At 41.5% G+C, this 25554-nt stretch overlaps 1 protein-coding gene across 2 annotated transcripts in view; it reads right to left on the reverse strand.

Moving 5' to 3' along the window:
• Nucleotides 1–6586: 6586 nt before the first annotated feature.
• Nucleotides 6587–25554, reverse strand: part of JAKMIP2 (janus kinase and microtubule interacting protein 2) — a 145159-nt gene continuing 126191 nt past the window's right edge. For both annotated transcript variants that reach the window (XM_042455228.1, XM_042455227.1), the window contains 9 exons: nucleotides 23265–23363; nucleotides 21587–21640; nucleotides 20944–21009; nucleotides 16595–16663; nucleotides 16368–16445; nucleotides 15242–15445; nucleotides 14054–14119; nucleotides 10536–10607; nucleotides 6587–6881 (listed from right to left, as the gene is read on the reverse strand). In XM_042455228.1, coding sequence (XP_042311162.1) covers nucleotides 10557–10607; nucleotides 14054–14119; nucleotides 15242–15445; nucleotides 16368–16445; nucleotides 16595–16663; nucleotides 20944–21009; nucleotides 21587–21640; nucleotides 23265–23363 — 687 coding nt within the window. In that variant the 3' untranslated portion in view covers nucleotides 6587–6881; nucleotides 10536–10556. The remainder of the gene's footprint in view (nucleotides 6882–10535; nucleotides 10608–14053; nucleotides 14120–15241; nucleotides 15446–16367; nucleotides 16446–16594; nucleotides 16664–20943; nucleotides 21010–21586; nucleotides 21641–23264; nucleotides 23364–25554) is intronic.

Here is a 25554-nt window from a genome sequence, read left to right on the forward strand (position 1 = left end):
TTTTCCATCTCCATTAAAGACAAACCCCAATCCAAAAGGTGATCTGGTAAGTCTTCCTGAGACTAGGAAAATGTACCCTAACTGATCATACTGTACATAAGGGCATACTGTACATAAACTGGAATTTTGCTTTTGCTTTGCTTGGCAAATGGATGATACAATGGGTGAACACACAGGCAGCCATTTAACAAGTGAAAACTTACCTTTCTGAATGAAACCATTGGTGAGCTACCTGTCTTGAATCCAGTCAGTTGGTGAGAAGAATTTAGCAGCTGCTTCAGAATTAATGCAGTTTGATACCTCTTTAAATTTCATTACTCCATCCTATGGAATCCTGGCATTAGTAGTTTGTGGTGGCACTAGAGTTCTCTGATAAAGAAGGCTAAATATCTCACAAAACTACAAAGCCCAGAATTCCATAGCATTGAGCTGTGGCAGTTAAAGCAGTGTCACACTGCATTGATTCGGCAATGTAGGTGCAGCCTATCACACATTTACTTGAAAGTACAGTAATGAAAATACTGCCCCCAAATGACATTTTCCTTCAGTCCTCATATTTTTATGAAGAGTGTGAGAGACTCTTCATAAAATTCTCTGAACTCTCCTATTTGCTGTTCACTTGGTCACTTTGCCTACCCCTTCCCTTTGGATGCCTAAATGCTTAACTGAAGTTTAATGTTACTGCAATGCTAGAAACCTGGGGACTGAAAGAAATTTTGGGGTGCCCTCATTTTGCCCCTTCCTTCATAGCTACATCCCTGCATCTGTATTAATAAGACCAATTCTTCACTATACTTGGTGAATGTTGCTCGCTCCCTGTACACTGTGATAAATTGCCCCTTGGCTGAAATGGCTAGCTGTACTCACAGTATATTGTGTTTGTTTGTAAAACTTTTGTTATCTTAACATTTCCGTCACAAAAGACTTGAGGGGTCATTCCCACTGCAGTTTGCTCCGAAGCAGGATTCAGGGCAAAGGACCTTTGTTCCCATTTGAAACCACTTCTGATCCTCAATGGATAGATTCCAAGAGGAAAGAATCGGGGCAAACCCAAATAACCCGGGGTTTTCTGGCACTACATTAAAAGTGTTTTTGTTGTTGTTGTTGTTTTAGGAAGAATCAATTCTGAAGCGTGCCCAATAAGTGGGAACACCAGGTGAGAATAAATTCAGGGTTTTTTTTTTTTTGGCAATAGAAATAATAGAAAAATCAATATATTGCTAAAGCAACTACGTGCTTCAGCAATAGATCAATTTTTCAATTATAGTGGGCCCTCTCCTTACATGGGGGATCTGTTCTGGACCCCCCCCCCCTCACATAAGGAAAAATGTGCATATGCTTGCACCCCATGGGAAACAATGGAGTGTGTGCATGTGGTGGCGGTGTGGCATGTGCACGCAGGTGTGCGCTATTGTTTAGATTGTTGTGTAGCTTCCGCATAAGCAGGAAACCGTGTATAGTGCGCCCGCGTATGGCACGGGCACACTGTATTTCTTTTTCTTTTTTAAAAAAATTGTCTCTCACTTTCCTCCTCCTCCTCCTGCCAGGTCCCCTCTTCTGCAGTGCGGATGAAGCGCAAGGCAAGCTCCCTTTTGAAGGGGAAAGCTGCTGCTACTTTCCCAGTGCTCTGGCCAGGCTTGTGGCGCTGCTGCCATGCCACTGTCGCCACTTGCCTGGTGCTCTGGCTGGGCTTGCGGTGTTGCTGCTGCATTGCTGCCACTTCTCCAGAGCTGGCGGAGCTTGCGGTGCTGCCGCCATGCTGGCCAGCATTGGGGAAGCAGTGGCAGTATAGCAGCAGCACTGGAAGCCCTGCCAGCACTGGGGAAGTGGTGGCAGTGGGAAGGAAAGACAGAAGGTAAGCAAGAAGGGAGGGAGGGAGGGAGGGAGCCACCTTCCCTCGGCTCCATCTAATGGGAACGACAACTGTTCCCAGTGAAAAAAGCGATTCCACAAAAGGTCCCTTTTCATAGTGAGAATGAGGGACCTTTTGGGAATTGCTTACAAAGGGGAGTGGAGTCAGATCGGGACACGGATTATACCCCAAGTGGGAATGACCCCAGAAATTCAGTTATAAAGGGAAAAAAAAGATAGCCAGTGTCTAAACATTAGTGCATCCAGTAACTAAGAAAAATGAGTGAGGGACATACTGAAGAAAGGGTATCACATACATTGCAGCATAAAACTAGCCAGTAACCTTTTGGAATTCAAAAACTGATCAAAAACTAAGGAAATGGTTTCCAAGAAAATTACAGCATCGGCAGACAGGCTACATGTGCTTCTTGCTCGAACTTGACAGAATCGTTTTACTTTGTGGTAAGACAAAAAGCAATTCTGCATCAGTATTGAGGTCAAGATTTTTTTAAATGAGGTAATGGAACATTACAGGAGACAAGGCTGTTCCTGAACCCCTTGCATGAGTGATAACAGCTCATTGTGGTGCAAAGAACATCCATCAATGCAAGCTCTTTTGGAGATGAGTTGGGATTTGACATTGACAACCCCTATCTGACTTTTTATAGGCTGTCATGTGACAATAGGCTCTGCTGAATAAATTATGAAGCAGATGAAGGAAAGGGGGGCAAGTAGATAGAAGAGAATGGGTCTCATTTTCAGCTAAGATAATACAAACCGTATTCAGAAAGAAACATAAACAGGAGGTCTTACCCAAACTACTCCATGTGGAGTTGAACGCTTTCATGGCCGGCATCCATAGTTTTTTGTGGGTTTTTCGGGCTGTGTGGGCATGTTCTAGAAGATTTTCTTCCTGATGTTTCACTAGCATCTGTGGCTGGCACCTTCAGAGGATACTGGATTGGAAGAGAGTGGGTATATATATATATATATACTGTGTGACCCTGGGAAGGGAGGAGTGATTCCCATGTTAATCTGTGTATTGTTCTGTCAGGTCGGGTCAGAATGCACAGGGAAGCCATCGAAACACTTGGACAACTTCAACAGGAAAGAAGAAACTCTTAAAGTAAATAAAGTTTGGCTACCAGTCCTGCAAAACAGCAAAATCAGCACTCAGCAAATGCAAATGAGAAACCACCCAGGGTCAGGGGCTTTCCCAGCAGACAATGATCACCAGTTAGCAGACATTAATCCTCTCTTGCATATCCTCCCACCTTGGGGCCCTGCCATCAACAACAGAACAATACACAGATTAACATGGGAATCACTCCTCTCTACCCAGGGTCACAGTGTGTGTGTGTGTGTGTGTATCCACTCTCTTCCATTCCAGTATTCTCTGAAGATGCCAGCCACAGATGCTGGCAAAACGCCAGGAAGAAACTCTTCTAGAACATAGCCATACAGCCCGAAAATCCCACAAAAACCTATTCCATGTGGAACCATCACTCTGAAATCCTACTCGTATTCCAAAACATATATAACAAAACAGACACAAAAAGGAGATGCAGCTTCTGTTCCTTTTAAGATACTAGTTTTCAAACTATGATCCTCAATATGATATGATTGGTAATGACAGAAAAGCTTTGTTGAATGACAATTGATTGATCTGGGTATTCCCTACGACAGTGCTGCTCGAGGGTGGTCCATGAATTGGTGCCATTCCACAAGTTGTTGGCTATCAGTCCACATTAATTTCCAGGAAAGAAAAAAACGAAAGAAAGTTCTAGTTAGGATTGCCAGGGTGAAAACTGGAGAACTTTCCTGTACCTTTAATGATTGTGTAAAGAGGAATTTCTTCAGGTTAAGTGTCACTCAACCAGACAAGCTGAAATCCCCTCATCTGTATATCCATTAAAGGTAGAAGAGCTGTCTCCAGTTTTTACTCTGGCATCTCTAGCTGTACTCCATGGGCACAAATATGGTGCCAGTCCATGGGACATGGGGAAAAGACCCTGCCAGTCTGTCACATCAGATGGCTTATGAAACCTTGTTCTACAATGTATTAATAAGGTCAATATTCTACATGGATACTTCCCAATATATTGAAGTTCCATAGCAAACTGGTAGGGGTTTCCTCAGGATTTGAGATTATGTGGGAAGGTTTCCCTAAAGCTAGAACATCTGCAAACCAATTGTACTTTAAGTAATCCAAAGTCAAGCAACTTCCAGCAGCTAATATATCACTTTCAGTTTAGTACTGTGATGGACACCTGTGGATCCTATGCCTTGTTTACTGTCATGATCTTAGATACTGTATTGCTTATAGTCAGCCATAGACTTGGCTGGGAAATTCAGTTTTCGAGGACACAAGAAGAGCCAAAGGACAATAAGGAGGACACAGCCTAGGTAAGATATCAGAATGATGCAGCATCTCTTTATGAATTTTTCAGTTCTGTGATAAAAGCCTGTAGGAGAATTGCCATCAGTTAATCTGTTATTTCTGATGCCACAAGCTGCTGCAAGGGACAGTTGTCTCTTTTCGGAATATTGACATGTTGTAGAAACAAACCTTGTTAGCTCTCTGGCTGGCAGACATAAACTCATCAGCAGAAAGTCACTCAGCACAGGATTGTAACTGAAAGATAATGTCTGATGATACTGTGTTCATTCAGCACTGCAGGCAGTCTATTTCCATGTCTGAGTAATATGAAAGTAAACACAAAATCAACAATTTTTTTAAATATAAAAGCAGATTAAGAGGCCAAGAACCACAGAAGAGAATGCTTAATTGCTAGCAATGGTTCCTACCTTGTTAAGCTAATGTCTGGAACATGTGAACATTCCTACTAATATAGGCTGCCTCTACATTGCAGAATTAATGCATTTTGACACAGCTTTAACTGCCATGGCTCCATGCTATGGAATTCTGGGATTTGCAGTTTTGTGAGATATTTAGCCCACTCTATCAGACAGTGCTGATCCCACAGCAATCTACAAATCTTACGATTCCATCGGATAGAGCTGTAATAGTTAAAGTGGTGTCAAACTGCATTAATTCTGCAGTGTGGCAGCAGCCCACATCTAGATATGCCCCTCAAAGATATGGCTGATGAATTAATTGATTCCTTAGAGGTTTGCATTTCCAAGATACTGCTGTGACACACTTGGCAAAAAAGAAAAGTAGTGGCATGCATCCACTAGTAAGAGAGAGTGTTGTTATCTTGTCAATACTGCTTCCTCCTCCTCCTTCTTCCTGATAGGAAGGCTGTGATTGATATCAGGGTAGGTTCTGGTAAATATAGGGCTGGTGTTGTATGGACATTGAGGAACTTGGCATGATGGGAATCTGTGGTGGTTCTAAGTACTTTCCAACATTCAGAAATCAGAGATGTTTTAATATGGTAAATCCCACAATGAACACCCAGCAGTGTGTAGCATAAATATTAATGTCGGCCACTCTTATTATTTATATTACTTCAGGAGTAAACAACCACAAGCAAATTCTATGCTTGCTGTATTTATATTTCTAGCTTTACTTAAATTGTGCCAGTGCACAAGTAAGAGACTAACTAACCCTTGCTGTCTATAAAAAGGGAATACGGGGAATAAAATAGTGAATGGAGAGCAGGTCAGTCAGGACTTTGGGGAACAGAGCTGAGATTCTTCCTAATGCTAAAGGACCAAAAGAGGCTCTAACACTGACTTCAGCACGGGGATGACATTCTCCCTCTGTGCAAGTTGCCAGTCATCAGATCCTGCCCACATACAGGTCAACCATAATAAGTAGGATTCTGCGTGAGCAATTGCTACTTCCACAAGGAAAAATCTTGTAAATCTGAATGGAATATACAGTCAACTGGAAGATAAATGCTGCTTTAAGGCAGCCCTTAATGAGGAATACAGGCCAAATGTCAACAGCGAGATATGCATTTGTCATGGGTAAGTGAGATAATAAAAGGGTGTTCCTTGGGTTTACTCATTTTGGTTCATGCAGCCAACTGAGAAATTAACCATGACAAGGGAAAAGGAATTGCTTAGAAGACTTTTGCTTATAAACAGGTGAGTAGAGGAAGAAACTCTTTGAAGCTGAGGTCTGGTTAGCATTTGCATCCTCTCTGACAGAGGACCTTTCCACCCCATTCCACGTCCTTGAAGATACACTCAATGGTTAGTGAAATGGATGTTGCATTCTTGTAGAGTTCTTCCCTTGATGTAAGAAATGTCCCCAACAGGTTGTCCTTTGTGGAAAGAGCCCTGATGACAGGTACTGTAAGGACAGATAAGGCTACAGCATTGTTAGGAATCCCCAAGAGCACTGTCAGCCATATTCTCTAGCTCAATCCTTCTTGAAGCTGCATGCAGCAGTAGATTACTGTTCCAACTGTATCTATCCCATTGTCCACCCATTATGAAACAAAACCAGAATACATTTCCCCTTTTGTTCACATTGCTGCTGTCATTGTTCCTGAGTTTAAAATCAGAGAGAAAAAGAGTCCCTGTATTAAGAAAGTCTGACTTTCCAAACTGACCTTTAAAAAATTGTCCTCTTCTGAACACTCTTCTTTGCTCTGTTTCCTTTACTATTGAAGACTTTCATGGGAAGTTGGTGTTTATGTTTAAAATAATCCCCCTGCACAGCAGGGATAGATTGTTCATAGTCACTTTGGTTCCTTGCCTGACATACCTTGACTCAGTCTGCTCACTGCGGTTTCTTGCTGATGTTTTTTTTTAAAAAAAAAAAAAAAAAAAAAGAACGAAAGGGGAAAAAAGGGGTAGAGGAACAATCCTTGTGGTATACGCTGATGAGATATTCTTCTCCTTACAGAATTTCATTAAGTGCAGCATATATTGTAGTTTTAGACAGGAACTGTCAAGTAACAAATCTGGAATAATGGCTTTAAACTACATGATAGGTGTGGTCCTGGCTACAGAGTGTTGCTTTGTTGTGAAATGGTTGTAAACAGTGTTCTCTTCTTCATGGGTTTGGAAGCATCTGCCCTTCTAAGGACTTTTCTTTGTGGTCCTTCACTCTAAGGGAAAAAAGAGAAAAATGGTCAAGGTAAAAGGATACTTCATTAATCATATTTTAATTACTTACAATTATAGTGCATATACCTCAGCCTTTCCATTGTTCCAAATGGGTTTCTTACCTGTCTAGTGATAAATAACAATATTTTGGATTGCCCTTGAGATTTTCTCATCTCCATATAGATAGAATGGGAATCCATGTAAATGCTGGAACACATAGAGAGTTGCACAGATCAGACTAAAAGCATATCTGGTCCAGCTTTTGGTTCCAAGTGGTCATCAAAATGCCAATGGGAAACAGGACGTAAGTGCAATGGCATCCTAGTTCTCATGTTCTCCAGAAACTCATATTCAGAGCCATACTACTTTTGATCCTGGTTTTAAATATATCTGATAAAACATAAGAAGCTGAGCTTTTGCTTTTGGGGTCAAGGCTGATTATTTGGCTGTACCTTTTTGAGGTGTGTGTGTGTGTTTTTTTATTTGTTTTCAGCAATTTGTTGGCCCTCACCATATAATTGAAAGGGGTGGGTTTTTTGTTGAATCACTGACTGGATTGGCAGTGGCATAAGCAAATTGTAAATATAGCTGCTGCCTCAGTCTCTGGACTTTGACAAACAGGAAAAGGGAAACAGGCATTTTGTGTGGGCATTTCACAGGGCAGTTTGCTGTGTCACTGCTTATATAGGACATCTGAACAACTTCACTTGTTACAGTGATCGTCAACATTTGTGCCATTCTTGTTTTCTTGCCAAAGGATCTGCAGGGCTACACCTGCAGCAAGTGCAAACTGTTGCCCTGTTGGAAAAGAAAGTGCAGCAGCCTGAGGCCCTGTAGTAACCAATAACTCATCCCTTTAATAAAGTTGAAATCTCCTTTACAGTGACAAGCCCCTCTGGATCCCTGAATGCAATTCCTTGGCCTTATTAGATTGTTTCTTGTTCCTGTTTCTTGACCAGTCTTTTATATTGTCTTTTCCAGATCAGTATCCTTGACTGTAGTGCCATCATTTCTAAGGGGCAGAAAAAAGGGGCATGCCTAATAGGTCTCTGCAGTAGTGCTGCCAGTAGTGCCTCCAGGAAGACATCTTGTGAAGCACATGATGGAATGTTTGCAGATATATGTACTTGATCTCCTTGATTTGCGGTGTCCCATTTGGCTGTTTATCCTGCTGTAGCTGATGAAATAGCAGAGCTGGCTCACTATGGAGAGTATTACTCGGGAGCCATAGCATCCTTCTCCTGTCCTTCTCCCATCTTTAAACTCTGCTAATTGTGTGATTGGGGGCCGAAGATTATCACAGCCCCACACTCTTCTCCTTCTCCTGTATGTAAAGTGTAATGGAGCCACCATTTGGTATTAATGGGAACTCCCGTTAATACCAAATGACGGCTCTATTACACTTTATACATAGGAGAAGGGCAGGAGAAGTGCACGGGAGTGTGATAATCTTCAGGCCCAGATCACACAATTAGCAGAGTTTAAGGACGGGAGAAGGATGCTGTGCCTTCTGTGTGATAATCTCCTCTAACCACTAACCTGTCAACTTTTATCAAGAAGAGTTGACAAAGGAAACCAATATAAGTAGCTTCCTTTACATTTATTTAGAAGATAATAGTCTTTATATTTAGAATAAGGGACTTTCATCCACTTTCACAGAGTCTTGAAAGACAGTCATGAACAGCAGTCAAAGTAGTGGTCCTTGAACCAGTGCCAGTTCCCAAATGATAGGTTGCCAGACCCTGGTAAGTTTCCAGGAAATAAAAAATTATACTAATTGGGCACAAATATGGTATCAGTCCCTGGCACACTGGGGGGAAAAAACCCATGGTCTCCCAAATCAAGTGGCTTGGAAAACACTGATGTAGAGTCTCTGTGACTAGGTACTGTTTTTGAATGCTCTCAACCAGGGGTAGGAATTGACCCTCCATGTGATGTTGAACTGCAGCTTCCAGCAGTTCTAACCAGTGGTGAGGAATGGTGAGAGTTGCAGTTCAACTGTGTATAGAGGGCTGCACAATTATCGTCCCTGCTCAAAATGTATGAAGTTGTTAAGCTAAAATATGGAGTCTGTTTTTTTTCCAGTCCTACATGACAAGCCAGGTCCAACTCCAATAGGGGATTGTGTCTGACACTCTAGGTTTGCAGTGTCTGATGTGAAGAGAGATAGAGCTCAAGAAACAGGAAGGAAGGACAGATGTTATTTAGAGGAAATAGACTAGAACTGAACATATATCCTGAACAAAGACAAAATTAAAAGAGTATATATTACCAATACGGATTAAAAATCAATCAGTTCATTAAAATTAATAGTATAAAAATAATCTGGATAAGTCTGCTGGGAGACTAGTCTTTACTGCTGTTTTAAATGCAGATAGCATCTCAGTTTACAATCTCTTCTGGCAGGTCATTCCAAAATCTTGGGGTGGCCAAAGAAAATATTCTCTGACTAAAGTAGATGTTGCCCAGAGGATCTGAGGGATTAAAAGGGAGAAGGCAATCCTGTAGATAATCTGGACTCAAACCATGTAGGACTTTAAAGATAATAATCAACACTTGGTTCCTAGAAACTAACTGGCAGCCCCTCCTTATCTATCTGAATTTCCCTCACCTTACATTCCTACTTGTTCCCTCCGTTCTTGAAGTCAGGGTCTCCTGTCCCAACTTAGGACTTCCACTGCCCCGTCCCGGATTCGTCCTTTCTCACTTGCTGCCCCTCAATCCTGGAACCTTTTCCCCCCATAAACACGGCTCACCAGTTTTAAAACTGAGTTAAAGACTACATTGTTCAGGGAAGCATTTCCAGGTAGTGTGTGACTGTTTTTGTTTGACATCTGATATTTGATCTGAAGTCTGTTATTTGATGTTTTTAACCTGTTGTTTGCTTATTTTATTCTAGCTTTTATTACTATCTACTGTTATATGCATTTTTTAATAGATTGTACACCACTGGCAGGTTTTATTATTCTTATAGATTTTATCCATTCTATGTACAGCACTGTGCAAATTTACAGTGCTTTATAAATATAATAATAATAATAATAATAATAATAATAATAACAACAACAACAGCAGTGGAATGATTTTAATATTAATTTAAAATTACCACTTTTAGGTGTTCAACAAAGATACAGTCGGCCCTTCTTATACACGGATTTTTTATACACGGATTCAAGCATACACGGTTTGAAAATGTTCCAAAAAAGTATAAATTTACCTTGATTTTCCATTTTTATAAGGGACACCATTTTGCTATGTCATTATATCTAATGAGACTTGAGCATACACTGATTTTGTTATACATGGGTGATCTTGGAACCAAACCCCAGCGTATAACAAGGGTCCACTGTATTCTAAATGTACAGTAAAAATGGGAAGTGTGCATGCAATGAGCATATGTGTTGAAGCATATATATCATACAGGTGCGCTTGGGAGCAAACTGAGATTAGCTGAAACTTCCTGTGGAAAACTCAAGTTGTCTTTTATGTATTATGTGAAGAAAAAGAGCTTGGAGTAAAAGATTTGAAAGTTGCTTGAATTATCCATATGCTTCTCTGTCACTTTGGTTCAGGTATTCACTAAGCTTTGGATGCAAACCTGGAAAAAAGGATGTATATATCTTTTGTAAGGAAGAATTAAGGAGATACAGACTTACCTTGCAAGAGGCACATTGACATCAAGGCCAAAGAATAAAGGCAAGAGAGAAGAACAAGAACAGAAAGAGGAACTGTAGAAGAAGAAAAAGTAAATAGTTTTAATTGGTCATAGTTAGTTTTTTTTAAGCTAAGTAATAGGGATCTTTCCCCTTGGGGATGTGATTCAGTTGCAGTTGGGTACAGGTTTGCCTGGTAGTGAATCTCATTGAAATCAGTGTGGCTTTTCAGGAGAAAGGTATGAGATTGCACTGTATAATAGTTACAGTAACAACTACACATCCAGTAGACTTTTTTCTCTTCTAGAATGGTTGCTTTCTTCTGGCTAATTGCATTAATGTCACTTGACTAGGGATGCCATAACCCGGCGGCCCCCGTGACAAACCTGCTTTTGGGGGACCCCTCCCGGTCCCAGTCCGGTTTGGCCCTCAGCCCCTGGTTTGGGGCCCATGCGGCACCAACCCACCTTCCCCTGCCTCCCCGCGTGGCCGCGCCACCCACCTCCTTCTCCTCCTCCGTTTGGAAGCGAAGAAGGAGGTGGTGCGCGGGGGGAGGGTGGTGGGGAGGGGGCGCGTGCATGCGCAGGAGGCGCACCTCCTTCTCCTCCTCCTCCGTTCCAAGCCTCCCTTCCTTCCTTCCTTTCTCCCTCCTTCCTTCCTCCTCCTCCTCTGCCTCCCAGCCCAGGCCCAAGCGGAAGAGGAGGCAGAGATGCCTGCCTGGCTTGGTGCTCCCACCGCCTCCTCCACCTGGGCACTTCTTTGGGCCCGGGAGGCGGAGGCAGAGGAGGAGGCGGAGGCGGGTGACTGCCTCCTGCCTTGGCGCGCGGGCGAGGGGGAGTGCGCCAAGGCAGCCACCCACCTCCTCCTCCGCTTTTGCCTGGGCTGGGAGGCAGAGGAGGAGGAGGGAGAAAGGAGGAAGGAGGGAGGAAGGAAGGAAAAGAGGAGGAGGAGGAGGGAGGAAGGAAGGAAGGAGGGAGGAAGGAGGGAGGAAAGAAGGAGGGAGGAGGAAAGGGGAGGAAGGAGGGAAGGAGGAAGGAGGGAGGAAGGAAGGGAGGAGGAGGAGGAAGAGGATAGTGATGATGATGAAATGAGCCAGCTTCTGAGGCACGACCAATGTAAGTTGTTCTGATTTTTACAAACTCATGCACAGTGAAAAAAAACCAAAGTCCCTTGACCAAGTACACACTTCTGAGAAGTACAGTTGAATCCAAGGGCAAACCCACTTCTTGTTAAACCACCTTGACATATTCAGTATGAAACCCAAAGAGTTTGGTTATGGAATAAGCCTCTGAAATATGCAAGAGATTGCCATGTTAAGTAAAGCCATGTTCAATGCCCAAATGTGCTGTTTGGAATGGGGGGGGGGTGGCCAGAAAGGGAAAGTCCATTTCTGTCATCTGTCTAGGAATAATGCCCAAATGTCCTCCATTTTGATCATGCCTAAGAAACATGAATTTATATTAACATTTTTTAAAAACCATCAATTTTTTTCGCGTGTCCTCCATTAAAAAAAAAAGCGCCCTACATTTGAAAATTTTGTCCTACATTTGTCCTACATTTGTCCCGGTTTGGAGGTCCAGACTTATGGCAACCCTACACTTGACATTATTAGAATACTATCCATTATCCAATACTGTCCAGCAATTTATGCTAACCTTTAGTAGTTAAATATCTGATATGATAAGGAAGTGTGTGTATATTCAGATATGTAGATCTGGAAGTCACCATTCATTTTATGTGATCAATTCAATCTCTTGAGTATCAGACCCCAGTATTTGTTTACTGAAATATTTACATCCCACAGGGATCTAAGGGAGGCATACATTATTCTGTTGTTATTATATGACTTCAAGTTGACTCTTGACTTATGGCAACAGGGTTTTCTTGGCAAGACTTACTCAGAGGAAGTTTGTCATTGCCTTCCTTTGAGGCTGAAACAGTATGACTTGTTCAATTTCACTCAGTGAGTTTCTATGAGTGAATGGGGATTTGAACTCTGGTCTCCCAGAGTCTTAGTCCAATACTCAAACGTAGTCTAATACATCATGCTGGTTATAACCCACCCACCCCAACACCCCACAAGATTTCTTCAGAGGAGATTTCCCATTGCCTTCCTCTTTGACTGATAGGGTACAACTTGGTCAAAGCCACCCAGTAGGTTTCCATGGCTGAGCAAGGGTTCAAATGCCTGTCTCCTAGAGTATGAGTCCAATGCTCAAATCACTATGCCACATTGGCTCTCTGATGTATAATAAAATAGGTGTATTAATAAAACAGAAGTTCCTATGACATTTTTCCCTTAAGTGCACTGTAGCTCTCATGTTTTGCTGATAATACTGGATTACTTTAATATACTTTAATTTTTGAAATCCAGTTTGCAAAAATTCATGCTGGCAGAATGACAGGATTCTGGAGTAACCTGATAGTGCTGAAATAACCCTTAAAACAGGGATAGTCTTTGAATTACAAACATCATGCTTAACTAAAATAGAAAATCTTTTGGGCTGAGTCCTTTATCAGAAACAATTTTCAGCATGATAGCATAAATGGATTTTGATAGTGTTTTGCTTTGAATTTTACATGGAGATTAAAGGATAAATGGATTCTTCACTTAAAATCTACTTGCTGCTGGCACTGCCTGCTGTTCACTTTACTCTGAGTTGTTATGGGGGAGGGAGGGTATCTATTGAAGAAAATGAAAGGTAGACTGACAAAAAATATCTATCTCTAACCTATCATTCCCACCAATGACACTACCTTTGCATGGTGGTGGGACTGTGTCCTCCTGTGAGGCAGAAGGCTATGCTGGTGGCAGGATCTCTCATATCAGATAGGTGCTGAGGAGCCTGACTAAATCTACTAAACAGTTACGTAGCAGCAGCTGTAGCAGGAGGTGACACTCGTGGAGGATCTCTTAGAGACAATGGCAGTGGCATCATAGTTAATACTTATTAGAATTGCATAAGAGGCATGGTAAACCCCCTTTGAATGTCTTTTCCCATGAAAACTCTATGATGAGACAATCCAAAATTAAACAAGATATAGTGCCAGAAGATGAAACTCCCAGGTCAGATGGCATACAGCAAATGAGAATTATCAGTTGGCTAATGACAACTGGACTCAAGCTGAAAAAACATACAACTGTTGATGTGCTCAGAGATGAAAAGACAGTGTGAAACTGCACAACACATACTATAGGAATGTGGAATATGAGAAGAATAAATCAGCAGAAGCTAGATGTGGTAAAATGAGAAACGGAACATATAAACATTGCAATGCTTGGGGTGAGTGACTGAAAATGGTGGCTGCCAATCAGGTGAGGAAGCAGTTTAGTTCACAGTCTTGATGGAATCACCTTGCATGTTGTGGAAAAGCAGAGATTAACAGGAAAAAACCTCTTGAAAATGTTACTGAATCCATTGATTTTTTTTTTAAAAGCAAGATGGCAGGGAAATATTATACTAATAAAATTAGCTGGTGTTCATTTTTAAAACTTTTAAAACAGCCTTGCAGCAACCAACCTTTTCTTCTAAGTCCTTGATCTGTCTCTTCTGGATGTCAGTTTTATCTTCTAAATCTCGGATCCTCTAGAAATAAAATGAAAAACAATACATAAAAACTGAAAAACCGTAGTCCAAATTAATCTTGGCTCAGGAAAGTTAATGTAAGATTTCCAAACTAGAAGTTCATAGACATGAAAAGTAGCTGAGTCCTCCTTGAAATATCTGTTCCACTTCAAGAATAAAGATAAATGTGCTTCCTAGCTCACTGGGAACACCAATGACTGCAGCTGAGACTATTTCTGAGTAGCCCACACAGTTTTCCTGACCCTAGAACTGAGTGCGAAGGCCAACCAATCAAGGCAGCCTAGTTAGCTAGTACAGGGTGAAGCAGAGGCTTCACTCTGCTTCACCCAGGTTCACTTTTGGCCCTTACAAGTGGCTTACCCCACACATTAACAGTCAGTTGGCTTGGACTGTCTTTCCTACCCATCTTGGTAGGAACTATACAGTTCTGGGGAAATTGTATAGATAGGTGACTGTTTGGTTAAGTGGTATCACACAGTTAATATTGATTATGATAATTTGGGTGGTTTGAGGAAACCAGTTCAAGTTTGTGGTTAGATAGAGTCTGTGTGCCCATCATACCCAGTAGATGCAGGGTACTTTAAGGGACCGTTGCAGTGTAAGTAATCAGACCAAGCCAAGTTCAGAAGCAAATGACTCTGCTTCACTTCCCAGGTGACAGGAGAACCACACAGTGGCTTCTGCCTGAGTCCATCATTCCAGTGCTATCCAGAAGGTGGGGTGCATCAAGGGTCATTCTTGGCCACCAAGCAGGTTGATTGATGAAGTGGCTGCAATTGGTCAGCAGTCAGGTAAATCTATGCCTGGATCTGGACCCATGATAAAGATGAGGCTTATTCAGTTGTAACCAATAAAGTTGTGGCCTTTCCCTCTCCATCAAAATGTTGTCTGTGGTCATGTTTGTTAAATGTGAAGCTCACTATATGCTGCTGTGCCTGCAAGTTGGTTTCCCTTGCTTTCTATGAGCGGAGCAAACATATACTTAATTCCCACTGAGTGGTATCAGTAGGACTTAATGTTATTTTACATGTCAAATATTTTGACTATGTAATTGGGAAAACATGATAATGTCACTTTTTGCATATTCAAATCAGACTCTACCCCTGCCCCCCTGAATCTCACCTGATGTGCCTGCTGAAGCAGTTCCATTCTCTCCTGTAAGATCTGGCAGTCATATTCTCTACTTTTCCTTAGCATTTGCCTTCTTAATTTTTCAACCGCTGTCCTAAGTTCTTCCTGTTGTTTCTCGCTGAGCAACTCCCCAAACTTTATCACTGTTTCTTGCTGCAAAGCGTTGTACAAAGTGGCTTCAAGCTCCTGGATTCTCTAAGCAATGGAACAGCAAAAAGTGGTTAGTGGATATGAACCTATGCAAAACTGAGCTTTTGGTTTATATATATATTTAAAAATTGTTATGCAGAAGACCTTAGCCTGTGAAAGTGGATAATGCAAATGAAAGTGAAACATTTCTGATAGGAATGTTTTGTATCTGTATCTTACACTCAGTATCTAAAATTTGGTGAGTGCTGACAATGCCACATGAAGCTCCCAAGTAAGGTAAGAGTGTATGTATGTAATGAGCCAGCACAGTGTAGTGAGCTGAACGTTGGACTAAAACTCTAGATTTGAAATTCCACTCAGCAATGGAAACCCACTTGGGCAAGTCATACCCTTTCAGCTTAAGAGGAAGGCAGTGGTGAATCACCTGTGAATAAATCTTGCCAAGAAAACCCTACAACAGGATTGTCGTAAATCAAGGTCAACTTCAGTGCACAGAACAGCAACACTGCATCATGGATAGATATGGTTGGATATTACATACATACATTATCACATTATTCTGGAAACTCACATGGATTTGTTAAATGTCTAAAATGTTGATTGCTGATAATTACATTTAGATTTCCCCATTCACTTCAACAGCAGATGCAACTCTGCATGTGAAGAGGATTGTGGTTTGCCCCCCTGCTGAAGTGAAGACAGATACCACTGCATTTGGGGAAGATCCACCTATGTCCTGAAGCTCTGATATATGCTAGAAGTCTCTACATACAGCTTCATTTCCCCCTGAAAATATTGTTCTACCTTTCAAAAAACTCTTTTCTTTTAAAGTTACACTTACTTGAAGGTCACTTGAGTGACTGTGGAAACCTATCACCAAGAAGATGCATTTATTTTTGGAGTGTAAGTAACCTATGTCCCAAAGTGAATGTGTTTGTATTCAGTCTGGAACTTGGTTTCAACTTACCATGTAGGCTTGGTCAAGAGCTTGTTTCCTGTAGTCCAACTCTTCCTCTAGATAACCTTTTATTTTACAGAATTGCTCCTATAGTGATGGAAAAAGAGAAATAATTACAGGACAAAGAGCAAGTTGGATGCTCAAGCAGTGCAAGACAAAAAAGTGAACTGTTTATTATGATGCAAAGGACAGAGAAGAAAGTGATGCAAAGATATCCAGTACATGTTCTGTCCTACCATGTCACTCTCCAGTTCCATCATCTTCTGATGCAGAGCTGCTTCGGCCCCTTCAATCTGCTGTATCCACTGAAAGATAAAAATAATAATAAATAATAAATAAAACTTTTATTTTTATCCTGCTTTTCTGTGACGAGACAATCAAAGCGACTCATAACATATTAAAATATCCACATTTACAACGTTATGTCCCAGGTTCCCCCCTTAAAACAGGATTGAACATGTTACAATTAAAATAACTATTAAAAACACAATTTAAAAAACACCATAAAAATACACCGAGGACAGAGCGGTGGGCTGATACATGATGTGGGGGGCAGAGATTCTGTGGCCAGGCATTTTTATTCAGGAAAGGCCTGCCAGAAGACATCCGTCTTGACAGCTTTTTTAAAGCTGTCTAAGCTGGCAATTTGATGGATCTCATCTGGCAGACCGTTCCATAGTCTGGGAGCAATTGCAGAGAAGGCCCTCTGGGAGGTAGCAGTTAGTCTGGTTTTTAAAGGCTGCAATAGATTCCTCCCAGAGGACCTGAGGGTGTGGGGCGGATTATATGGGAGCAGGCAATCCCTCAAATAGGTTGGACCTAAGCCATGTAGGGCTTTAAAGGCTATAACCAACACTTTGTACTGTGCTCGGAAACTAATAGGCAGCCAGTGAAGAGATTTTAGGACGGGTGTTATTCGGTCACTCCTAGTTTTTCCGGCGACCAGCCTGGCTGCCATATTTTGTACTAGTTGAAGTTTCCGGACTAGGCACAAGGGTAGCCCCATGTAGAGCACATTACAGAAATCAAGTCGTGAAGTTACCAGTGAATGTACAACAGTTTCTAGGTCCTTTACCTCCAGGAAAGGGTGCAGCTGGCGTATCAGCTGGAGCTGATAGCAGGCGCGCCTGATCGTCTCATTCACTTGGTTTGTCATGTGAGGCGATGTATCTAGGAGCACCCCTAGACTGTGAACACAGTCCTTTGTGGAGAGCGTGACCCCATCTAGGACTGGAGGTTGCAACCCTATACCTGGTTTGGGGGCCCTTACTGTAAGTACCTCCATTTTGTGTGGATTCAGCTTGAGTTTGTTTTTCCTCATCCAGCCCGTTACCGCTTCAAGACACTGATTGAGGGGAGAAATGCTATCTGTTGTCATAGCTGCTGATCAGGACATGGAGAAATATATTTGGGTGTCATCAGTGTACTGATAACACCCTTCCCCATATCTGCAAATGATTTCTCCCTTCATTTAAATGTTGAATAGCATTGGGGACAGTATGGCGCCTTGAGGGACGCCACATTTAAGCTCCGTTTTCGAGAAGCGACTGTCCCTGAGCATCACCCTCTGGAATCTACCCGAGAGGAAGGACCGGAACCACTGGAGTACAGTGCCACCGATTCCTAACTGTTGCAGGCGTTCCAAGAGGACGTCATGATCTATTGTGTCAAAGGCCGCTGAGAGATCTAGAAGCATCAACAGGATCACACTTCCACTGTCAATGCCTATAATCGGTTTAATCCAAGATGACTTGGAGTTGAAGAGTGACAGCCCTCTTGATCACCTTGCTCAAAAATGGCAAATAGGATACAGGCCTATAGTTCTTCATATCCAGGGGGTCCAGGGAAGGATTTTTCAGGAGCGGTCTAACAACTGCCTCCTTTAAGCAAGTTGGAACACAACCTTCCCTAAGGGATGCATTGATGACATCTCTAAGAAATGCCATCAAGGCATCACCCCCCTGGATGGCCAGCCATGATGGGCAGGGATCGAGGGGACATGTCGTCTTCTTCACATTTCCAAGGATCTTGTCCACATCATTGGTACTCACAAACTCAAACCGATCTAGTTTAACTTCAATAACGGGTCTACTGGACACCTCATTAGTCGATTCTGCTGCAATCCCGGCATCCAGGTCGGCTCTTATCTGAGAGATATTATCTGCGAAGTAGTTGTTAAAAACATCACAGCAGGCCGTTGTTGGGTTAAGCAAAGGGTTCTGCACAGGTGGAACCTGTGTCAGTTCTCTTACTACCCTAAACAGCTCTGCTGGACGGGACTCCGCAGACATGGTATGTGCAGAGGAGAAAGATTTCTGCACTGTCTGTATCGCCTCTCTATAGGAACAAAGAAATTTCCTATTACGAGTTCTGTTAGATAAGAGTCGAGTGCCACGCCAGTCATGCTCTAGTCGTTGTCCAACTCGCTTCATGAATGATGCTAATATGTTATTATTACTGTCAGAATCAGAAAGAAAACAGACACCTTCTGAGCAGCTTTCTTTCCATTTCAGCAAATGTCAGGCCAGACTAAGGAATTCTGTCTGTGGCTGCTTGCCATTTGTTCGTTTGTACAAATGGGATGGGAAAGGGGTGGAGGCAAGGCTCATGCCTTGCTGGACCCCACATCCTCTAAACTGCCTATAGTTGTTCTATAATTTTACTATAATTGTACAATGATGCAAAAGAAAAGAAACCTGAGCATGGTCAGAAACACTTTATTATTACTGTTCCTTTCCCAAGCACTGAAAAATACATTCTAGGGCTAAGTCCTGATAACCCCTATTTTTACTTCAAGGGGAGGATCCTTTGGTTGACAATTCCCCCAGTCCCTTCTCATTGGCTGCACTAGGTAGGGCAGATGGGTGCTGAAGGCCAACACAGGAAGATCAAATGTTTCCCACTCACAATGTAATGGATTGTGTACGTTTTCCAAGTTCGTTCTTGTGGATATTTCCACTTTTCCATACCCCAGAAGTTGAGGCAATTTATGTGTGCATCACATTTGCCCTTTGCTTGGACATCACATGTGTGTTGTTGCTTGGCTTTCTCTATTCAGAGTGTTCAACAGCTGTTTTATATTGTGCTGTTCTGTCTACCCAATACGCATCAGGTTCTCATTAGCAGCATGTACAGACCCAGTGCCAGACAGCAGCACATCTGTTCTCCGTTCAAAGGACAGACTGGGCTACTCTGTGTGCATCACTACTAGGTGCTTCACACTGGGTTATTTCTTATTATTGCTCTGATTTAAAGGATGGATGCTGCTTGCTAATGTAATAATAATAATAATAATAATAATAATAATAATAATAATATGTTTTATTTGTATACCGCTTTTCCTACGATCAAAGCGGTTTACAGCATACATATGGATATAAAACAAAGCAAGTAATTAAAAAAAAAAAACTCTGCTTCTCTCCCCTCAAGATGGAGGTCGGGGGAGGGCTCTTCTTCTTGGCAGGCAGAGGCCTGTTGTTTCTTGCCTGCTTCTCTCCCCTCAAGATGGAGGTCAAGATGTATGTTTCTAGTGTGCATAACTAATTATTTTCCCCACAATGTGGGCTCTCAGGCTAAGCAAATTTTGCAACTTATCATTTGTCTTAACTGGTATCTGTTCTCTACTGTAATTTATTGTAGCCAAAGTTCTAAATCAAACAGTGCCTTGGACAATTGGACCAAGCAGTAAAAAAAAAAAAAAAAGACAAAATGATATGAATTGGCTTATACTGGATCACACAAGAACCAGCGTGGAGTACTGGTTTGAGCATGACTCTTGAGAGGAGGGTTTGATTTCCTGCTTGGCTATGAAAACCCACTGGGTGATCTTGGGCAAATCATACACTCTCAGACCTCAGAAAACCCTTAGGGTTGCAATAAGTCAGAAATAACTTGAGGGCACATTGCCACCACTACCACCATCAATACTGGATGACAAAATGAGATTGAGCAATAAGAGCTAAATTACTGTTTACTTTTCTGAAAAATCTGTGGATGTATTCAGGCATGAAAATATACTTGGGAACAGAAAGAAGACGGGCTTATCAATCACAATCAACATGCTAGTGCATGCTGTTCACCTATTCCCACTTGCATGATGTCATCTAAACCTAACAGCTGCTTGTACTCTGGCTTGTTGATCTTCCAACAAGAAAAAACAAAACAAAACAATTTGTGTTTTGGTTACTTTTTCTGGCTTGCTGGGGAGAAACAAGACAGAGCACTGGCTGATATTGAGATTGGCTGACATGATAAGCAGACCACAGCGTAATGCACTGTGGTTGATTAGCTGCTCCTAGCAGCAGTAACAGCAATCAGGCGTACTGCACATATTTGACACCTGCAGCTCTCTGGCTTGTTCTTATGTCTAAGCAAAGTATCTGAGTCTTATTTTGACTGACACTTACAGAAATTGCAACCTTTCCTGTATTTGACTTTTTTACAGTCCCTCTTTGCAATTCTGTACAATTTTTTCTTCTATCTTTCATCTCTTGGTGTGCACACACATGCATGCATAAGTAGACATATACACACACATAGCTCATACCAGGCAACATATTTGAAACATAAAATGTACAAAAAGTACCTTTTCTGCCAGAGATAATACAGTACTGGCTTGAATTATAGCCACTTGTTCTTCATTTCTTAAATTCTGTAAATTCAAGAGGCAGAAATCAAGTTAAGGAAGCAGCATTAGGTTCCTAATGTTTTCTCCAATAACACTAACTGTTATTGGAGAAAATCCTCCTTTAATTTCCCAATTTCAATTTCACAGCTACTTTCCGCATTCAAATGAGTGGGAAACCTGCAAACATATCATTTAAATGTGGACAATACAGTGTGCACTTGCACTAACAAAAAAACCCTGATACATGTAAGTTAACAGAAATGTATACAAAATGTATACAAAATAACTTTTGACTTAACTTAGGCCAGATGGTGTAGCTCATGAAATGCAGGCCAAATGTTTCATACAGTCCTCATTTCTAAAATCACACAAATGTTATGTAAAGACATTACTAACCATCAAAAGTTTTCTAAAGCTTGATAATTAAACATCTCAAAGGGTGCATGGGAAGATGTTATGAACATAGTTATATTACCTGGCTCTTTGATCCTGCTATATTGTATGTTCTATATATCTTTTTTGTACTTATCTTCATCAGGCCTACATGTTTTCTTTGGCATGTTGAACATATTATGTAATGTTAGCTATGAATATTCCTTACCCCATTATCGCCCAAGATATCCAGCTGTTTTATGAGATCTGGAATGCTAACATCCTATTTAAAAAAGAAAAGAAAAGAAAAAGATGATACTAATAAGATTAGATGTCAGTTTAATGTTATGCACTTGGAAAACCACAATGTATTCACTATTGCTGCACCAGGGTGAAGAACCCTAACAACTGAGCTCCATTAGCAGGAATTAACTGGAAGGATGAGATTAATGTACAGATATGAATGGAGGGGGGTTGTAGAAGAACAAAAGGAGTGGGTAAGACCAATCAGTTGTGCCTGAGGAGACAGGGCTACAGTTATAGGATTGCCAAATCAAGAGCCCTTGTTGCATGGGGGTGGGGGTAAATGCCTAGGCAGGATCGTAAACTGATCCTCAATTTTTTGATGGATTCTTTCATTCTATGGCCCTGAGCAGATTTGCCAGAAAAGCATGGGCTTAGCCTGTGCTATTCTAGCCCAAGTGTTCTCTCAGGTTGTTCCCCAGGCCAATGTGGGTATGGGTTTAAATACTTGTCCCTGTGCTGTCCCAGAGATCCGCTAATGACACATGCTTCATACCTTTCTGCACTGTCGCTCTCACTGAAAAGTTTCCCATTGTCATACCTGTTACAGCAGTGGGGTCCCTGGCTGCACCCACATGGCCAAGAGCCCCATTTCCGGGGGGGGGGGGGCTTCTCAGTAGAAGTGGCAGCACATACAGGTATGGAGTGCATGGGGGATATTAAACAGTTGGGGTTTGCAGTGGAGTTTCCAGGAAACTGTTTTCTTTTCTGATCCATGTTAATGGTCATTTACCCCAGGATTGGGCCAGATCCAGAGAACCTGTGTCTAATCTGCCAGGATCCAGCCCAATCCTAGTCCCAGGATTTGGCTTGCATCATCCATACAGTACAATGAGAAGCATGGCTTTTTGACCCCTGCAGACAGCCTCTTTGTGGAAGGAACATGGGCCTTGTAGGGAAAATCCTCCATCGTCTTCCCTTTTGTCAATAGTCATCATGCAATATATGTGCCAATAGTCATTTTTCCCATTTGAGTAACTATATCCTATATTTATCAAATGCTTAGTTGGAATCTAAAGAGATAGTAGTAGTCTGGCTCATGCAGTTGTTTGAGTCAGCATTCTGGCATGGCTAACTACCTTCCACCTCCATTGTTCCTTCCATCACTACATAAAATACAATAGAAATGGATAATATTCTACCAGGTAGCTAACAGGATTTCAACACTGTATTATACAGTGGGCCCCCAGTATCCATTGGGGTTTGTTTCCAAGAACCCCCATGGATATCAAAATCCATAGATGATCAAGTTCCATTCTATACAATGGCATAATAAACAGCTTTTTGGAATTAAAATATATATATATTTCCAAGCTGTGAATGGTTGAAACTGTGGATGCAGAATTCATGGATATGGAGAGCCAACTATATGTCTGATTCCACTGATGCCAGTGAAACTAGAGTGCTCAAAATATCCTGGGAGGGTTACAGACTGCACACAGAAGCACATGGGATCTGGGAATGTGTAAAGGATAGGCATCAGCACATTATGTGATCCAAAATCTCTCCCTCCCTGTATTCATTTTCATATAAATGAAAAATGTAATACTTAAAAAGGCATATAGCTTGATCTCTGTTTTGCTAGTTACTCCATTCTAACATACCTTGACACCTTCTTTCATGCAGTAGATCTGTAGAGCGCTTACACCATCAGAGAATGGGTGGATTTGCAGATTAAATGGTGGAGACCTTCTTTCTCTTTCCTTAAAATAAAACATCAAAATTAGTTAAGAAATAGAAAAGATATGTAAATTGTCTATTGAGTAGTGGATAACACCTCTCCCCATTTGTTCTTTATTCTTTTTAGAAGTTAAAGGACAAAAAGATGGTTGGATTGCAGAGTTGCTTTACAATGCTGATATTTGCAACACATTTCTGTTTAACAGATAATAGCTTAAATCCAACTGTTAGTCCTAACAAGAGTAGAGCCACATGTCAACACACATGTAAATTCCATTAATTCAATAGATCTGCTGTTGTTGAGACTAACATTTGAATTTAGGGCTTTGTTTCTTTCTGGATTATAAGAAGCTCCTTTCTAATCCCTTGAGTTTATATATTACGCAGAGATATTTGCTGATTTGTACACAGTTTACTGAAGGAAGCCTGATTCTAAAATTGTAGGTATGGATCCTATAGTACACTAGTGGAGTGGATAGGTGCCCCCCTGCCCTGAGCACCCTGACATAGACTATATAGGCAGACTGTTTAAAAAAGAGAGAGAGAAAAGGTCAGGCTGCATTTTCAAAAACATGGGCAGAATATTCCTGGCCAAAACTGGCAGTGCTGGTACAGTCATAGTGCATCCTGCAAGGAACAAGTTTAGCTCAGTAGCCTTCACAACACTGGAGCCCCTAATGAGGTTCTCTGGACACCATGGGATCCTTGTTTTTTTATTTATTTTTACAGTGTGTAGTGTAATATGTATCCACTGGCCTGCACGTGCCTGTCATATCCAATTTCTTTTCCCAGCTTCCTGAAAGCAGCAAAAGCTTTGAGGAGGGTTGTGAGGTGAGCAGTGGGGACAGACACACTACACACACCTAAAACAATTGGAAGGGTAGCAGGGCATCCAGGTAGCAACTAGAGAACTGGTGAAATCTAGAGACAGAGTGATCTGTGTGGGTTTTGGGACAGTTAGGAAGGACTATGGAGCAATGGAGGCAGTGTGGTGTTGTGGTTTGAGGACTATGGACTATGACTATGGAGACCAGGGTTTGGCCATGAAACTGACTGGGTGAACTTTGGCAAGTCATATGCTCTCAGCCTTAGGGGAAGGTAATAGCAAAGCTCTTCTGAACAAATCTTGCCAAGAAAAAAACATGAGAGGGTCTCTATAAGTTGGAAATTACTTGAAAACACAAGGGGCCTGGGGCTTCCTAATAAGGATTGCTGCAGGGCATTTGGAGTAGTGGGGTAATCAATGTGCATTGGGACAGTCTTGCTGGTGTACTGTTACGCATCTTTGCTGAAAATGTTACGCATCTTTGCAATTCACTAACAGGGTTTCTTAGCACCTCTGCTATGTAGCTAACTATATGTAAACATCATGAATATTTTTAAAGAAGAAAGTTTATATGAATGATTGTGTCTTTTCTGCAGCCTGCTTTTTCTTGTAGAATAATTGATCTTGAAATGCATGTGCCTGTTCAGTGGAAGATCTGATAGGACACTATACTGGCCAGCTCCTGAAATAGTAACATCAATCTTGTATACAATATGTTATTTGATTATGGTACTATTTGTTAGAGATGGCAAGTAGAAATTGGTACTGAATGTACCTACCATATATACTCAACTATAAGTCGACCTCATGTACAGTGTGCCCGCAGATCTTACTCTTGCCTTTCACCAGGGGATAGTTCATTATTTTATAAGAGTTGAAGTGCAGGACTTACATAGATAAGTTGACTCAGGTTTTTTGGGTCAATTTTTTGACTAAAATTTCTGGACTTGTACATGAGTATATACAGTAATTATTTCAGTGTTTCTATGAAATTAAAATGGTCTGTAATACAATACAATCTTCCTTCCAGATTATTTATTCTTCATTATTATTGTCATCATCTCTATCTCATAGTTTTTTGTGTGAAATACTCAAAGGCGCTAATGGAATCCAAACAGCAAACACACAAAGCCTATTAAAGTAAAGGTCTATAATGCTTAATGAAGTGGAAGACAACAGGAAAAGAGGGAGACCATACAACAGGTGGATTGGTTAAATCAAGGAAGCCAGAGCCCTGAATTTTCAAGACCTAATCAGGGCAGTTGATCACTTGGAACCTTTGAAGTCTCTCATTCATAGGATCACCATATGTCAGAGTAGACTTGGTGGCAAATCACAACAACAAAAATATCCAAGTGTTAGTTCCAACTAGAGTAGACCCATTGAAT

The sequence above is a fragment of the Sceloporus undulatus genome, chromosome 2, assembly GCF_019175285.1.
Source record: "Sceloporus undulatus isolate JIND9_A2432 ecotype Alabama chromosome 2, SceUnd_v1.1, whole genome shotgun sequence".
NCBI classification, from domain to species: Eukaryota; Metazoa; Chordata; class Lepidosauria; order Squamata; family Phrynosomatidae; genus Sceloporus; species Sceloporus undulatus.